This window comes from Tachypleus tridentatus, chromosome 2 (genome assembly GCF_004210375.1).
Source record: "Tachypleus tridentatus isolate NWPU-2018 chromosome 2, ASM421037v1, whole genome shotgun sequence".
Classification (NCBI taxonomy): Eukaryota; Metazoa; Arthropoda; class Merostomata; order Xiphosura; family Limulidae; genus Tachypleus; species Tachypleus tridentatus.
In genome coordinates, this window is record NC_134826.1 from 114,984,119 (window position 1) to 115,004,010 (window position 19,892).

Sequence of the window (19,892 nt, forward strand, 5' to 3'; positions counted from 1 at the left end):
GTACGAGGGCTGTTAAAAAAATACGCGGGCTGACGTCATAAAACAAAATGTACTTTATTTAGAAGTTACAGGTCTGGAACCCCTTCAAAGTACTCTCCTGCCCAACGCACACACTTATCCCAACGGTGTTTCCACTTGTTGAAACAGTCCTGGTACGCTTCTTTTGTAATGTCCTCCAGCTCCTTCGTCGCATTTGCCTTAATCTCGGGGATCGTCTCAAATCTTCTTCCTTTCAAGGGTCTTTTGAGTTTAGGGAACAAGAAAAAATCGCAAGGAGCAAGGTCAGGTGAGTAGGGGGGTGGGGAAGAACAGTGATCGAGTGTTTGGCCAAAAACTCACGAGTTATGAGGGCTGAATTTCGCAGCAACACGGTGCATCTTCAATTTTTCGGTCAAAATCTCGTAACAAGATCCAATTGATATCCCACACTCTTCAGCAAGCTCCCTGACAGTCAGACGTCGATTTGCCCGCACCAGGGTGTTGATTTTGTCGACGTGTGGGTCGTCAGTTGACGTGGAAGGACGTCCAGGACGCTCATCATCTTTAATGGACTGTCGACCATCCTTAAAACGTTCATGCCACTTGAAACATGCCGTACGCTTCATAACAACATCACCGTAAACCGTGTTAAGCATAGCAAAAGTTTCAGTCGCAGATTTTCCAAGTTTAACACAAATTTTCACAGCAAGTCGTTGCTCCTTCAGGTCATTCATTCTGAAATCCGCCAAACGAAAAAATCGCACTTCACATAAAACCGCGTAGCTAATACACAAATGAAGATATCTGCAATCGGGAAATGGCGTCGTAACCAGCTGATCTGTGCAAACCTAGCGACACCAAGCGGATTCCCCTGGAACCAACTGGAGCCGCGCAATTCAAACAGTCCGCGTATTTTTTGAACAGACCTTGTATTGTCACAGTGGATAATGTTTGTGTTAATATCACACATATACGTTGAGAATATCTCATCTATAAGACAAAATCCAGACGCTGATGTTAAACTAATCAGCCGTCATGGAAAATCAAATAAGGGTAATAAGCTTCTACTGCCTTTCACTCGCTATAGCCAGCTGTGGGAAGGCAGTTGCACTTAAATTTCTTAAAACAGAAAGCAAAAAGCTCTAACATGTTATATATAACATGTATTATATATACAAATAACTAATTTTGCCAAAGCGTGGATTATCAACATATGAAAGAATATTATGAGGTTGCTATTAAGAGCAAAATCTATACAAAAGAGTAAAAGAGAAGCATTATGCTTATACGTAAAATAAAAAAAGAGAGAATCATTAATAGATTCGGCACTTAAAATTATTCTAAGCTAGGTTAGACCAAATTAATCTATGAAACCTCTTTTATTATTATTAGCTGTACTTTGGTGCGTTAGTGTGATAACAAGCGCCAACCTTGCATATACACAACTCGATTTTATCACTCATGATGTTCTCTATTAGCCTATCCTTAAATTATTTTAAGCAGGATTAAAGAAATTAATCCATGAGACCTTGAGCGTGGTCAAATCATCAATCCAAAGGATTTGACCTCCTGAGTTCAAAACTGTAATTAGATTCAAATCGATCAGGAAATCACTAAAAGATTGTACTTGAAAAAAAACACCAAAAAATTCAAAGTCATTCTATGAGCGGCTGTGCGACGCTAAATATTTTGTATTAATGGATTTGAGAACTTTGATGGACAACAACAGCCTATTGAATGAAAAGAAGACAATGTTTCTGCTGAAGAAGGCCTCAGTATAAAAGCCGAAACATCGTCCTCTCTTTACTTAACAAGCAGTTGAAGTTATATTAACTTCTCAGACCTAGTATGCTTAACCTGTCTAAAAGTTTATGCTGAAACATAACCTGTTATTCAGAGGCAACTTAAATATCCAGTTTATCACAATAATTTTATTATTTTACAGTCTTCTAACAGTGAGTCATAACAATCTTCATAGATAAATTAAAGACAATCGGATACACTCTCATCAAACCAAATTAAGAATAAACTCTGAAGACTACAGATCACAGCGAAGAAATAGCATTGTAAATAATAATGTAACTGATTTTGTATAACGATCTAACAAGAAGTGTGAACTTCATAAGACATATTTTAAAACATAAGTATGAATTCATTTATGGATTGTGTATCTTCGTGGTCATCAATAATTTTTACCTAATCGTATCAATATTTCACAAGCCCATATTATGCAATTGTCTTATGTACAGCAAAAACGAGTCTGTAATTGTCTGAAATTATTTATCACAAAAATAGGAGGTTTTGGGGTTGGGTTGTTTTATTTTCGCGCAAAGCTACACGAGGGCTACCTGCAATAGCAGTCCCTAATTTAGCAGCAAAATAGTAGAGAGAAGGCAGTTATTCCTTACCATTTACCGTAAATTTTTGGGCTATTCTTTTTACGTACGAATAATAGAAATTGATCGTGACTTCATGACTCCCCCATGACTGAAAAGGCGAGCATGATTGGTGGAACAGGAATGCGAACCCGCAAGCGCCTTAACCCCTTGGCCATGCCAGGCCAAGTTTTTAAGTATGTTCAGTATAAATATAATCAACCTATAACTCTCACAGTAGTATAAACAGAAACATATCGGCGTCATGCGCAGATCACAACTAATAAGCACAAAAGCAAAACATTTTATTTTTAATACTGAGTTGACATTCCTACAAAATAATATTTTTCTTATAATTTGACGATTCTGACAAACTTTTTTTTTCGGCACAATGTAGATAATTATTGATATTGGTTTTAAAAGTCATGGGTTTGACAAAATCGTTATATTTTCTACTTTCTAGAAGAAATAACGTTACAGCACAGGACAGGATCAAATTTTATATCCAAGTGCGCACAAACTTTGAAATCAAACAGGTAGTTTATTTTGACATAAGTATCTTAGGCTAAAGTTCTAAGTATTGAAAATGTAAACTCTATTTTTTTTGTAAATCAAATGTAGCTGGATGTTAAATAAGCTCAACGAGTAGTCTAGCCTGTATGAAAGTATACGAAAATCTGTTTTTGTTTTCATAACCTTTAGATGGTGATTTCTTTGAATGAGTATTTAAATTCTGTTAAGTGCGAATATACATGTGTTTGTGTAAACAGAAATCATTAACCGAGGAGCTCAGAGGTTAAGAATATAATATCAACTACCAACCCTATAATAACGATAAACATAATTAAGGAGATAAGTTTCCAAGCGTACCAAATTAATCTCATAAAAATCTAATGTCAATATGAAAACAAAGCGGTAGCTTATCAGCTCATAATTCTATTAAGTCATTGTTCTGTGGCTCAGACACTAATCGAAATGCACGGATATAATTAAGAGCCTTTTTAATATGCTGTTTCTATTTGTTCTTTTTACATGATTTTGATTTAATATCTTTTTTCTTTTTTTTTTTTTTTGAAAAAGGAAGCGCTCATGTTCATCGACACAACAAACGTCCCCTGAGTGTTCCTTATGTATTTCACTACACATTAAAACAGCCTGCATACATCACACGTTGTGCATGGATAACACATTCTTCCATCTGGGAAATTTACATAGCTGAAAGAGAGAATTATCTAATAGTGGATAAGAACACTTTAACCCTACAGTTCTACCACAGCTTGTATATGTAATATTATCTGCTACAATTTAATATCCAGATTACTCATTCTTGGGTCAAAAGCTACTTTTTCCCAGGACGTTTCCTCTCAGACCATGAGTAAGTGACAAACACGTAGATGAATAAAGTTCACGAATTTACGTAGTGGTATTTCTGAAAGAATAGTTTGTTTTTTTTCTGCACAAAGCTACACAATGGCTGTGTTCTTTCCATCGCGGGTACGGAAACCCGATTTTTAACGGTATAATACCACATACTTACCACTGAACCACAAGTGCGCATGATTAAATAGACATTTTTGTTTCCTGTTTTAAGTCAATTCAGTACAATGTAGATTTTTTTATATAATATTTATGTAAAATATCGAATACTGATACACCATTGTAATTAACTCTTTTATTTTTTTATTCTTTATTATTTCCTATTGGTTTCCGACTTCAGAAGGCCTCGAGTTATATATGTTGGGTTGAAAAATGGTAACTGTATGTTTTTATTACATATTCCGTCTATAATTACATACTGAGGAGTTATCTGAGAAAAGTTATGAAACCGATAGGAAAATAATAAAGAAGAGAAAAAATATATCAGTATACAAGATGGAAATCTGTATGTAGTATGGTAAAATATTACGTTCAAACTGATGGGTGTTCAATGTAGAGTGCAGAGATTTACAGTGCAACACCGCGCATCCGTTTTAAAAATGAAAGTTACATTGTAAGTCACACTGATAAAATGTGCACCACATCAGCTATACATGAATGAACTTGTAACGTATTTAACAGACTGACTGATAGTTTTAACGTCAACTAGATTATTCAAAATCAGTTTATATTTTCGGACGTAAAGTTCAGCATCAAATATATTGGACCAGACGATTCAGTCGTGCCGAAACCTTTTTTTACAATCTGGAAAAAGACTACAACCTTACAATTTGCGTGGAAAAAAATGGTCATCATTAAAAAAAGGAATGAGTGTTGTTGTCCAGGAAACCGTAATTACTTCAAAGTCTTTAAAAAATAAACAACAAACAAGAATCAAAATTAAACGCATGTTTAGAAACTTTTGGATTTTCTATTAGCCGCCTTTCGTTTGTTTTTATTTCAAGCTTTCATCAATAAACCTTTTTAATATAAATTAACCTAATTTCTTATGTGTATATGTATGATATGTGATTAATCAAAATAATGGATGAAAAATTAAAATCCACGAGTTTTTTTTCTAAGTCTGAGTGTTGTGTATGTATACTGTGATTAGCAAGTTGAGCTGTGGATCGAAGCCTCCAAAATCTGCACTTTTAATTGCGTTAAAAAGTGAACATCAGTTCAGTTATTCAGCTCGAAAAGTTGAACAACGCCCTTGTAGCAGTAAATGCATGTTATTAGCTAGCCTCAATTCCTCTGGTCAGTAGTACAGAATTATAAAGAGCTGTACCTGATTTATAGGAATTTCTCTTCTAAGTGTAGTTCAAGCACACATGAGGTACGCTTACATGCTTGAATTATCAATTTCTCTCATAACTTTTTATCGTGTTGTAGTATACATGTTTATACTACTGTATTTCTTCATTTAAAGCACTGTATAGTTTAAACGTAGTGTTGTACAAAGCGAAAAAAGCACTCGCTTAAAAACACTTATTACTCTTCCTGAAATGTGTTGTATAAATTCGATTTTTTTCCTAAAGCATTCATTGATATGTACTATGACTTTATTGCTTTATACAGTAAATCTAAAAATTTGGTTCAAGCTTTTCAACTGACTTACTTTCACCACAAAATATTACACATATTGTCATGAAAACAGAAAAGCTTTATTTTATGCTTCTCTCTGCCTGAATTTAGAGGACTATGGAAGCGTACCGTACAAACACAATCATATTTTCTTAAAATTTTAAAAATGTGCTGATTTACCAGCAGATGGCATCTCCAGGTTAGTTTAGATCTGAAAAATATAAATACAGGCTTAAATTGTGAAGAAAGTAAGAGAAATGCAAATCTTCCTTAATAATTATTAAATGTACAACATTCTATTCTTTCAGTTGTCACTGAAACGTAACTGCAATGCGCTATTGCACTCCTGTACTTAGATTACAACAATATATGTTGTCTGTTTTATAATTGATGCTGAAAAAATAGTAAGATTTTTTAGAACAGGTAACAATATTATTATCAGTTGCTTGAACAGTGATCGCCATTAATAATCCATAACTATATAAATTGTTTGTATTTTCTTACATACGTTTTAGCGTAGAAATAGATACAAAATTATTCATTTACCTTTTGATAGGGCAGATTTTTCCTGAAATTCCAAAAGTCAAAGAAATGAACAGTAAGGAAAAATAGGGAAAGCTGTTTTTAGCAATGTTTCTTACCACAAATTATTGAAACATCGTGCATTTTCACCTTTGTCCTTTGTTATACTATTTCACTCAAGTCAGTGGAGTAAACAGCCCTGACCTTATTATTGGTAAGTGAAAATACTGTCTTCTTTGTTTGCTTTTTTTTTCAAATTACTGATCCAGGCTGATTCACACACACAGTTTGCCACCTGAACATTCTAACTCTTTGTCTAACAACATTATTATAAAGAGAAGGAAGATTAAGTTATTAAAATTTTAACTAAAATAAAAGTGTTTTTTTGATATTAATACATACATAAATGACATTTTTCCTGACGTAAAAGAAAACAACTTGCTGTTCTAGGTGCATAATTTTCATTAAATATTGATGATAATTTTATTTTTAACATAAACCACATCTAGAAATCCTTAAATCAAGTCATACTAAATATATATAAATACACATATAAGTAGCACAGTTATCAAACTGAATTATATATAAATATTATAATATTTAATTCTATTCCCTGGACAGATAAAGCAGAAATATATGTATCCAGTTTCATGAAAATCAAATTAACACATAAGTACATGTGAATTTGTAGCCAATTTTATACCCAACGAAGCCCTCCTAATTACAAAAAAGTTGGATATCTTAACATTTTAATGATTATACAGATTCAAATTGGTGTAAGCAAATTAGATAAACTTTGGTCTGAATCGAAGTATATTACTTTATAAATATTACGAATATTTTGCTAGACATAAAATCATATAAAGATGAGTTTCTATGTATAAATTAATCTCCGAATTGATTGGATTTACAAATTCACATCGATGTACTTACAGATTTAAGACGTGTTCTTATTGCTACCTAAAATCAAGTTGTGTTTAGGAAATAACTACATGTTGTCACTAGAATACATAATAATCACTGAGTTTATTTGTAGGAACATCTGCCTCAGTTCATAGCTACAAAAAATTCATACATTTTAAATACTCACGTTGAGCCCTTCTCACTAAGGAAGTTTTTAAAGCTGACTGTAGCTCAGAAACCATTTATTCACGTGCGAATTTATGAATTTCTTGGAAATTTGATCGTCTTCAAGTAGGATCTATTACACTCTTCTGTTTCTTACTAATTCGTCTCTAGGATGTACACTTAAAATGCAGTATTTATTTCGAACAACGTGGATATAATAGAGATAAACGTTAACAGCTTGTTTCTTCAATGTTAGTTCATTTCTTTAAATAGAACGATGTAATATATTAAAATATCTATATCGCTGTAGCTCTAATACTGATTGCGTATTTAAACTATATGGATTCGATCTTCTCTTCAGGAATTATAGCAAGTATTTGTTCTCTACAATAAGCAGAATTTGTTGCTTTCACTGAGTAACCAACACACAAACTGGGCGTCCACCTCGTGCAGCAGACAGCTTTTTACAATGCCGACTGCTCGTCAGCAATTCTTGGCCGTTTACCCACGCGCGTTAGCTCATTGGTTGTAAAACTCTGAGCTGTTTTATTTAGATTATAGCGCCATCTGTTACGAAATATACACAAAACGCGTTATAATCGATCAAGTTTTCGTGAAGTTAATGGTATTTGCTCTTAAAAAGTTTAATTTAAAACGAAAACAAAACAATTCGAATATGAAAACCTAATTTTACAGAAAGGTAGCATACAGATGTCATTTGTTTTAAACACTCGCACCACTGTGCAGAAGTGTGTTGACTGTCAGTCAGTCAATAAGTACGAAAATGGTGTTAGATAAGGGCGCTTAACGTTGTGATTTGTACTTTCGAGACGTGAGTGAAACCAATGTGTGCAGTGATTCAGGAGAAGAATTATGCACTATGAAGGTTTAAACAAAGTATAACATATGTTGCTCGAAAAGCAAAAAATAAAAGTATTTGTTACTCTTGATTTTCGTTTTATTAATTCTGGAAATATTACACTTTTGGGGATCCTGTGGGAGTACATAATATTCAAATAGTTCTACTTGTAACGCATTTACCGTTTTCAATTTATTCTACTGTCTATGCTTGTTTCTATATAGTTTTCTCTTTTATGTGAAGTATATTCTTGATTGTGTATTGTACAAGACCTGCCTGTTCTCTAAATTTGTAGAACGTTCTAGAGCTTAAAAATCAACAATGTACTAGATGTGTATGTAATATTAGTGATTGACAGTATTATTACGAGCGAACTCTGGTCAATGTTCTAGTGTCTCACATGACTGGTACATAAAAACCGAGGTACTAAGAGATAAATAGAAGATTATTATTATTGTTCATCTACGGTCAGTTTGCTATAGGTCTCGGAAGCTATAATTGTGATTAACGCCTATTAATCGGAAAACTACAGAACTGAACCAGGAACTTGTATAGATTTCAAAAATTGCCATTCATTCAACTTAAATGAATTACTTCGAACGGTAATATTTCTAAGAGAATATTAAATTTCTTCCTCGATAAGAAGTGAACTTGTAACCATTGTAGAGCCAACCGATCTAACTAGCTTAAGCGAGGTGTATGACAATATCAACTCAGAATTAATTTGCTCATCGTGGTAAGGATCTTTGATTTCGATTTTAGATTACATATACGAGACTCATCCGAGATAAATTATAATACGTAACACACTATATAAATGGTGGAATGTTAAAGTTTTCCAGGTTTTAAATCCAAAAAAATGATAAGGGAAAATTACAGTGTATATTTACTTAGTGCAAAGGTGTACAACGAACTATTTACACTCTATCCACTGTGTTGAATAAAACCTCAGATTTAAATGCTATTAATCTGTAAGCGTACCGCTGACCTATTTGAGGACGTAAACATCAGCAGAAATGTAAAACAAATCAGTTGTTTCAAATACTTAGTAAACTATGTATACGATACAACAATTAGCACAAAGTTTAATAATAGTTGTCCTTAAGCAAACGAAATAAACACTTTTACAAAAGGAAAAATAACAGTAGCTCTTATCACAATATCCACAAGAAAATTCAGGCCATACTTTATATTATCAGTCAGTGTTAATCATTCTTCATCAAAAATATCTCGAACATCTTTGTTTTTTTATAAAATAAAAAAGAACGTAACGATGTGAGATTACTCTATTATTAAGCTGTCACAAATGACTTATTATAACTTAAAATCATTTCCTGTAAAATCACGATATTAGCATATATTCAACAAGAAAAGGAGAAACGGATTGAATTTCTTAACATGTTATTTATCCCCTTTCATAGTCAACGTTTTCTTGAAGATTTTGCACCTGTTTATTGACTTGAAAATGGAACAGCTGTGATCCTGTTCGTTCTAAAAAAAAAATTACTCCGATAATTAACCGTCCCTCTAATTATGTGCATTAGTAATGAATCTGTGCATATTATCCAAAGATAAGTTTGAAAAACTTGCATATTACATGCATGTATTTCACATAACTTGTAATTAATCACGATTCATCATCATACAGAGGATAATTTAAAATGTCTCCCTATGGGCAACCCTTCCAATTATTTCTTGTCTTCCAAACATGACCCTTTTATGGTTTCTTTCGAACATGTTTCGTCTGCATACTTGCATTTTCGTTGATAAGCTGTTGTTGTTGTAATATTTAAAACGCCGTTCTCAGTTTTATCTGTCTTACATAAACCCAAATTCATCTCCATTGACTTTGAACACCTAATGATAATAATGATCATACAACTCTATATTTACTTCTTATTGACAACTTCACCTAACTCTCTGTTAAAGTGGTGTTGTCTAGGGTTTCTAAGATAAGGTACCTATTTTGAAAGTTGTATTTATTAATTAATTAATAAATTTTTGAGAAACAAAATTGTTTAACACAAATGCATGCACACTACTTACACACGTACGGTAAAAAAAAATAAAAAGGTATCGATAACGTGTAGACAAATTCCTCTTAAGACATTGCTTTTTATTGGATGGGTGTTTAAAGATTATTCTAAAGAAACAACAAAGTATTAAGCACAAAAGCACGCTGAACAATAAACTACTACAGCTGCGTAATGTTCTCTAATATTGTATTAAACTAATCAAACGAGTGTTAGGAAATAAAACAAAAATATTATTAGTGAATGTCTTTAAAGGTATTGTTTGTGACCTGTGTCATACTACTGAATCCAAATATCTATTTTGTTGTACAGAGAGCGTGAATCAACAAAGTTTTATAAGGTCAAGAAGATATCCTTTGTTTATGGACATGCACGATTTCTTTTGGTTGAAATGCAAGTTTTGCATTAAAGCTATATGTAGACACATATACAAAGATCTGTTTATCTATATGAAACACTGTTACGAACACGTAATGAAATAAAAAATCTTCGTTTTATTACTTAAAGATTTCGCTTCAGAATACACACCAAATGTTTATATTTCTATTGGCACAAAAAAGATAGATGTTTTATTCTCAATTGGAACTACATCCTTTATATTCAGTTTATACCTAAGAGATATCATTATTAATGGTTGTACAAACTCTTCTAATAAGTAAAATTTTACACGTGGTAAAAAACAGTAGATAATATTTATTTGATGATTCTTTTCTGTGAATCTTTGATGTTGCAACTAATTTCAAACTCGAATTTGAGCAAAATTTTGTTTTCATTGCTCCTATCTCTAATCCTGATAAACAACAGAATATTACAGTTACAAACCAAAATATACGACACGCACAACTTACCCTCATCATTTCTTCTTCATTCGTAATCAATACCAAAGATGACTAGTATTTCCTAAAGCCTCTTACGTTTAACATCTATGTCTTTGTTATAACCGGTACAAAAGTGAATTAATATTTAATATCTTTTCTATAGCTAGAAATGCATCAAAAACTTTCTCGTCTTTTCGGTTGCCTCTTGACTTATGATCCCAGCGAAAAGTTGTATTTCCTTTAAAATGGATAAGGCTAGTAACTTCGTCGAAAACATTAGTATATAGGGCTTTCACGTTTTTTTTCTCATAGAATAAGTGTAATTAACAATGTAAAAGAGACAGGGATAACTGTTTGAAAATCATGTCTCGTGTCTGACAATTCTGGAAATATTTACAGCATAAAATACAACTAAGTTAGAATTATAGCTCAAAACTATATAATTAGTTTGGAAATTTTTTGTTTCTTTTTCTGCTTTTCTCAGTGTACTGACTTTTTTCATTAAATTTACATTAGACGGTTAGAGTTTTTAATATGTTACCCACTCATAAACAATATTTTCAACAGTCTTCTTTAGTATCTGGAAAATTACATTCAACAAAAACATATCCTGTATCAAATGAACCAGAATTTGTTTCAGATTTGGCATTAATTCTTTCAAATTCAGGTTTTATTCAAATCCCACAGCTGGTTGTTTATATTATCAGTTCAAATCTGTGAATAAATGAGAGATTCTTATATAACTTCAAAAATAAATTACATTATGATAAAAATCATGCAGATCAATTAGATATTTAACAATATTTGATTATTAAGTACTCGTCACTGGATATGTCATTTTCTGTTAATCAGGATAAACGTTGGACAATCGCTGGAATAAATCTGGTAACTCTGTATTGTATGCCAACATCTTATTTTGACAATAAAGTGCGTCTTTAAACCTAAAACGGATCTGTTATGCTAAGTGTGTAATGCAAACGTGTTAAATTTGTTGTATGTGATAAGTCTAACGCGTGTCGGAGTGTGATCAAACCGCTCAGCTGAAAGACTTGTATCTCTCCCTAGTCTAAACACTTTTATTTGTTGAAATATATATATATATGTAAAATTTCATACCTAGCTGCACTAACAAACCTATATGCAAGTATTTTAGCACTTCCCAATCCGATCCGTTTAGGCTCATTTCTCTGCAGAAAGCGCCAAACTTCATTCATTATTAACTTTTTCCCCACTCACTACACCCTTAAAATCTGAATGCTTTTCAATGCAGCTTTCTCTGTTAAACATAAATCATCAACCACGTCACAGGCCTCTCCACGTTCTGTTTATCAACGCTATTCACATTGTTCCATTGTAGTCCCTGACCTTCTAGAAGCCATTGCAACCAATCGCTGTCTGATGAAGTCTTTTCAATGATCCTACCTTTTATGTACTTATATTATATTTGGCTAACCGCTCCATCTGACCTAGACTTGAATGTGGTAAAAGTTTCTCAACCTGTTAATTGTTATTAATAGAACACACAGTTCTACCAAACATGATTTTTTAATCTTTTCCTCTGATTGTATTGTCCAATTTATTATCCGGTTTTGCTAATTTTCGATTAAACCTCAATTCTACAAGAAAGAAATTACCACAACCAACAAAAGAAAATAAGAGCTGTACTCTTACTTGATTGTTTCTCTTCGTGCGTGCCTTTTATAGATGAAATATTTAAAGTTTTACAAAACGTTCAGATAAGGTGATTAGAGAATATAAAGTACAGTTCATTTTTCCAAATATTCATATATAATAACCAAATGAAAAAAATTAATAAAAATATTGTACTCTTCACGAGGCCTTTGTTTACAAAGTTTTTTATTCTTATGCATATTACATCGTTCTCTCAAACAGGCGCAATTATATTTCATTAAAAAATGTATATTTTTTGTCAGTATAAAAGTACTCAGAGTATTAGTTTTCTTGTTAAGTTTGTAAGAAACAGTTGGCGCGGTTCGTATGTTACGCGCAACCAACGCTTCAAAATACTGCTTTAGCACCTGGAAGATTAAACTCAACATAAATATTTCCTATATGAAGCTTCCAGTGGCTTAGCGGTATGTTTGTGGACTTACAACGCTAAAAACCGGGTTTCGATATCCGTTGTGTAGCTTTGTGCTTAATTCAAAACAACAACATCCTATATGAAACGATCAAACTTTTGCAGAGTTTGACTCTAACTTTTGCAAACTCAGGTTTTAAACGAAATTTCGTTTTATTTAAACCAAATAGGCTAATTGTTTAGGTGGTAAACATGAAACTGAGAAGTTTTTTTTAGATCTTAAAAATAGAAAAACACTTGGATGACAGATCATTTTATTATGACAACGTCACGAAAAACTCTGAACATCTGTAAGTTAGATAGTTAATACTACACGAATATTAAGTACTCGCCTCCCAGTTGTACAGTGGTACGTCTGCAGACTTACAACGCTAAACACCGCGTTTCGAGATCAATTGTGGGTAGAACACATATAGTCTATTGTGAAGCTTTGTGCTTAAATAAAAATAAACAAACAAAACATTAAGTACTCAGTCATTAAGCATGCCCTTTTTTCTGATTTGTTTCTTAGAAAGTACAGTCAAATCTATTATCTTTATGTTCATGATAGCGTTCTAGTACATCATTTTCGCTTTGTTCTGATTATTCCATTCATGTGTATCAAAATATAATGTTACATTTTAGGTCAAATGCAATTTTCATTTTGGAGTACAGTGTAATATATGTCAAATATACCTAATTTTATGTAAAGAAAATAAAAATATATTATTTTATTAATGTCTAAAATTTTAATGCTTTTCTTCAATATTATATAAATGTGCTTTTCTTTGATTTTTTGACAGTGCTATGTTGATTTTACGTAACTGGTTTCGTGGTCATTGGCTTTTAAAGGTTGACATTTTTATCTTTTTTTTTCTTATCTTATAGGGCCCGGCATGGTCAGGTGGTTCAGGCATTCGACTCGTACGTAACGTAAGGGTTGCGGTTTCGAACTCCCGTCACACCAAACATTCTCGCCCTTTCAGCCGTGGGGGCGTTATAATGTACAGTCAATCTCACTATTTTTTCGTAAAAGAGTAGCCCAAGAGTTTGCTGTGGGTATTGATGACTAGCTGCCTTCTGTCTAGAATTACACTGCTAAATTAGGGACGGCTAGCGCAGATAGCCCTCGTGTAGCTTTGCGCAAAATTCAAAAACAAAACTTACACCTTACAGGAACTACGTTTTATAGAGCAGTATGGTCCCCACTTTTCAACTTTATACCAGTTTTCATTGACAATTATAACTACCCTCTTTCTCCTGCCTTCCTAATAGTTTTGATTACGAGGTAAGCTCTTACCAGTCACTAGGTTTTACAATATGTAATAGAAGAGGCCATAAATGTCATCCACTAAGCTCTATATAAACATTTAGTCGCTACTGGCAGACTTTTGCAAAAGCTTGTTGCTTAGTTACTTTGATCACCCTAACAGTTAACGGCTATTATTTTGGTCTTCAGTATGGACCGAGAAAAACCTCCATAGTTCTTCGCACATTTAAAACCACATTTTCAAGCATTTTTCAGACAGGCTTCTGTTGTGAGAAGATCGTAAAACATTGTGTTGATTTACTTACATGACAATCCAAATCTTAGAAACTAATTAAATCTATAGTTTAGAAACATAGTTTTATTGCTCGCCATTGTTTATTGGTATGTTCTTGAAGAAAAAGCAAAAAGTCGTTTTTGGGGATTAGCAATTCATGGACCAAGATTTAGTTACATATGCAATGTGAACACAGTCTCCCAAAATAAACTCCAATTAGAATTTGTCTTACTCTCATTTTTAAACTATTTTTTATCGACAAGTACAAAATTAATTGTATGGTTCACACCAACTGTTTATTACAACTCGTTAATAATACTTTTGCTAGAGATAATGGATACTGTAAAAACTTTCTCATTTACAATAATAAACACTCTATGTACTCTACTTTATCAGTAAATCAGACTTTCTCTGTAAAGCAATAACTATACAAATTGTTATTCACAGTAGGCTATTAATATTCTCAGTTAATGCTGCGTAGATTATTAAGTTATATATCCAAAATATTGTCTGTTAAATGTGCTTTAACATTATTATATGAGGCGTTGATCGCATTCCAACTCATTTTCTATGAAACTTTATTAATATGCCATAAGCCTCTTATAAACAGCAAATATAAGGGATTATATCAACCCATTAGTACATACATTTCTGATGAAAGCTTCTTATAAAGAGTATACGTAATTGATTATATCCTCCGAGCTCTTTCGAAAGGTCCATCTTTGAAAAGCCATTTAGCTGTCAGATTTTGTTTGTTTTTGTTTTTTACTGATATGTATTCATTTTTTAACTTACATGTTTTTTCTAGCATCGTGAATGAATACATCCTTCGTAAGCAGAGCCATCTCTAGACACGAGCTGCGGGTGTACACTGTAATAACAAGGTAGTTTCATAAAAAAAATTATATTGAAACGCGTACTCCTTGCAAGCAGTAAACTTTAAGGACAGTATACTTTCATAAATAGTATAATTCAAGATACGAGAACCTTCAAGCAATGGAATTTATTGCTAATATACTTTTACCAACATAGAGACCTCTAAAACAATATCGATGCAAACTTTACTCTACTCACAGGTTCATCACATTAAATGAGCCCTCGTCACTAATATTTCTTAAATACTTTTTGCACACCATCTTTATACTAATAAAACTAGTCACAAGACGATCTGTAGACGGAGTTTGTTTCATTGCCGATGGAAAAAAATATGTATTTTACATATAAGTGTTTTTAATTGTTCTATTTAAAATTAATTAAATTTGATATTTTAAAAGCATACATTGTAAGATAAAAATTAATAACCAAAAAGAAAAAGGTTACACAGCGCAGACAATCTGGAATATACATTCCAGAAAAACCATCATTAAATTTAGGTAGTAGGACATTAGAATTCTTGTTTTAATAAAAGTCTAGTTTATTCATCTTGCAACTTTCAATATTCGCAAATAAAATTGTGCGTAAGACTATAAGATTATATCAAGAGTATATCACTGTATAGATTTGGCTTTGTGTCAGATACACTTAAGTTGATGAAATTTCACAGGATGTTTATAACCTGTCCACATCTGAAGATCTTGAATAGTAAAAATGAGCCATCATCTTCTTTCTCCATCTTAGATCTCACCACAAATAAAAAAAATACAATCATCTTAATTAAATATATATAAATTTACATGAAAACACTTTACTTACGAATCTTTGTTTCTTTGTTCTAAAGCACAAAGCTACACGATAAGCGATTTGTGCTACTCCAACCACAAATATATCAACACAGCTTTTAGCGTTTCAAGCCTTCACATTTACTGCTTCACCAATGGGAGGAGGGTGTCTGATATAGAAACAGTTGAGAGTGGTACTTAAACAGTCTTATAAAATCACCATGTCGTTACATTCTATGTGAGCACTTGGTCATGCTCTGGCCGTGTCTAGATTTTTTGCAACAGGATCTATCGTAAACTTTCATGTCTGAAGCACACCACTCCTTCCTGCTTGACTTTCCATAAATCACCTAGTGTATGAGGACGACAAGTTCACAGTGCCTGTTTCATCAGTCCAATCATTACATAATTCTTTAGACTATGCGTCCAGATAATGAATGGTATGTCTTTATACAGAATAAAATTAGCATTCATTTAATTCTCCATCTGCTAGAAGTATACGATGGTTGAATGGTAGATGTAACTGGAATATTTATCTTGGTGAACCATAACCTTATGAGCCTAGTTCCTAGATTGATATCCTTCTTCATTATGTTTCGTGCTTTTGTTCCTAACACATCTACGACTTCTATACGTGAATTCTCGTAATTTTGCTTATCATGGCTGAAGTAGTTCTTGCTGGAGTTCTCTTTATGGGTGATACTGGTATCCTAAGTTAATCTAAATTAATTTGCTTTCCAATGCCTTTAGGTACAAGAGATATTCTTATCCTGGAAATTTTAAATACCTTATATAAACACAACTTCATGATTTGAATGCATGAATACTTTTCGCTGGAATAATTGTTATATGCTCTTCCCAAAAGGCATCATTTTTTTATGGCTTTATACTATATATGCGTCATGTCATGCAAAAATATATTTCTGATACATTTTATTTCACCGTGAGTTAATTTTGGCTGAATATGTATTCAGTAGTGTTGTAATATAAATTACTCAACCCTGTTTATAAAAGAAAATATTGCGATACTTAAATAATTCTGTTTTTTCTCTTTTTCATTATTTTATGTTTCATGACTTTAAAGGTTACTCCATTGTATTTTACAAAGAATTCGTAAAATAAAAGTTCAAATACCATTCTAATTAAAAATAAACAGTCTGAATTAAAATTAAATATTAAATTAAATTCAGCTGTGGGGGCGATATAAATGTGACGGTCAATCCTACTATTTGTTGGTGAAAGAGTAGCCGAAGAGTTGTCGGTAAGTGATGATGACTAGTCTTACACTGCTAAATTAGGGAAGGCTAGCGCAGATAGCCCTCGAGTAGCTTTGCGCGAAATTCAAACAAATTGAAACTCAAACATAAATTAGTTTAAGTTTATCACATGCATTTTTGTTCATTTAATATTCTTTTCTTTTATTTTTTAATTATGATTAACCTTGTTAGTAAGGCAGTTTATTACCACAATATTTAGCAATTTAATGACACTTAGTAATATATTTCACCGTTGTGCGATACCAATTAACTTTATTCAACTACTGATATACAATAATTTATTAAATTCTATCCCTGTATAAATCAGATCAAAATTAAGGACTGATTTGCGCAGATAGCCTATTGTGTACCTTCGAACCAAAAAAAGCAAAAAGCAAAGTAAATTATAAAAATATATTATTTTATTCCTCTCAAGACTAAGAGTTTCTTTATATTCATGAATATTTTGTGAGCATAGAGCTACAAAGTAAAAGACTCTCCTTTCCAGAAAAACGAATCAAAAAATCTATTTCAGCTTCTTGATTTCTTGTGGATCAACACACCGATCCAGGAGCAACTGGAATACACTCTAGAAATGTTGGTTGATTTTTAATTTACTAAGGATTCAGCATTTCAGTTAAAACTTAGATCCCTAAGAAAGTAGTAAATTTTGTAACTGTTTCTGTATTTCAAAAATGTACATTAAATAAGTCATTTCCATAGGTTTGATTTTTACTTGTGTCAATCAAGTCTAAATAAATCTTCAAAAAGGAATCATTAAAAGATTTTCTGAAACGATTACACAATTCACCTAGTTTCAAAGTGATACCTAAATATGAGTCTGGAAACAGGAAGGTGAATAATTCACGATTATCGTAAAATAAAATATATAAACTGGGAAAGAAATATGGCCTTACCTAAGTAAAAATCCACGATAGATTTTTTTGTTTTTTATTTTCGCGCAAAGCTACACGAGAGTTGTTTGTGCTAGCCGTCTCTAACTTAGCAGTGTAAGACTAGTGGGGAGGCACTTAGTCTTCATTACCCACCGCCAACTCTTGTGCTATTTTTATTCGTGGGACTGTTCACAACATAATAACGCCCCCACAGCTGAAAGGACGAACATGTTTAGTATGACGGAGATTGCATTCCGCGGCTCTCAGCTTGCGAGTCGAGCGCTCTAACCACTTTGCCATTCTGGACCCGTATCATGACTAAATATAATGTTGTTCTCAGGCAACACTTCTGAAAACCTATAACTAGATCCGTTGCTGCTTAGTGTTTCCTGGAACTAACAAAACAAAATTTTTGCTTATTGCGAATAATTATCACATTTTCCTGATAATTTTGTTTGGCAAAATGACAAAAATAATCTTGACATTACTTCAATTACTCATCATATTACCTGCAATACAAAGCAAAAAATGTTTCAGTTTTAATTATTAATAGTCTTTTCTTTAATACTAAGCCTATATTTATTTCTGGGGAAAATTTAAAAAAGCAACGTATTGTCATTTTCCTGTGTTTTGTGGAGGTAAATGAGGTCCAAAGAAAACAAATGTAGCCCTAAGTTTCTTCTCTCTCACCCCCTGCACAGCAAGAAAAAGCTGCAAAGAATGGATCGGCGCCCATAACTCAGTTCGACTGCATGGTATAGTGACTGCTTTCACCCTAGATTAGTACCTACGGGAATTGGAAGCTTGGCTTGGGGCTCTTTGTCTTTCGGTCTGCCAGATAGAGAAAAGAAGTCCTTCGATAACCTTCATAATTAGCCATCATTACTCTAGACAGTTGGAATACAATTGAGTGCCTCAAGGCTTTCTTCGATAGAACAAACTGTTGTTCTTATAGAACTGTTTTCCCTAGAGCTACTATGTGTAGAAGCATCTCGTACAAAAACCATATATGGAATTTATGTATGTGTGTGTGTGTATGCGTATCTGCTCGAAGTACGTTTATAAAGATATGCATAGCACAGTGTAACAGTATTTTTTTGTTTCAGAGTATCTTTTCCACCCGCTAGAAAGAGCATTAACAAGAGAAAAACAAAAAAATATCTTTGAATATAACATTCATATGCTCAGGAACTGAGAGATATCAAAAGCACTAAATATCAATCAAGTTAGCATCCAACTTTTATCATAGATAAAAGGTAAGTCTGTTATAGATTGTAGATCGATGTTTAGGTAAAATCAATAACATAATTTTTAAAAAGAAAGGCTATTAATTAATTGCATTTTTACGGAACCGTAACAACATCTAGTTCTTTTTGAATAATATATTAGCATAATATATAATCTAAAAACTAAATGGACGATTCGGCGTTGATGAAAATCAATGTATGAATAATGTTATCAACGTAAGCGTTAACTAAATATTGTAAGAAGAATCGTATAATTGGAAAGTTGCTGCCAACAGTATTGATTAAAAGTGTTTATTGGCATACTTGAAGTGTCCCTTGTAAGTTGCTGTATAAATACTAAAAACTTGCGCATTTTATTAATACGATAGCTGCGTTCTTACTTGGTTCAAATATAGAATAAAATTTGTTTTAAGAAAAGGTGTACGTAAAATTAAATATTAAGGTTGACATAATTTCTTACTTTAAATATTGAGTGAATATATTATTTTATTAGAAACAAATATCCTCCGGTACGGCAAAAAAAAAAACGTTATGAAGAAAAAGTAATAATTTGA

At 32.5% G+C, this 19,892-nt stretch overlaps 1 protein-coding gene across 7 annotated transcripts in view; it reads right to left on the reverse strand.

The window, feature by feature from the left end:
* The window catches only part of LOC143244882 (latrophilin Cirl-like), a 126,123-nt gene extending 118,714 nt beyond the window's left edge, over positions 1-7,409 (reverse strand). For 5 of the 7 annotated variants that reach the window (XM_076490346.1, XM_076490341.1, XM_076490347.1 and 2 more), the window contains exon 1: positions 6,970-7,408. In XM_076490346.1, the coding sequence (XP_076346461.1) occupies positions 6,970-7,024 (55 nt within the window). In that variant the 5' untranslated portion in view covers positions 7,025-7,408. Of the gene's footprint in view, positions 1-6,954 lie in introns of all 7 variants that reach the window. The other 2 variants (XR_013025372.1, XM_076490345.1) reach the window with 2 other exon arrangements.
* Between the last annotated feature and the right edge of the window lie 12,483 nt (positions 7,410-19,892).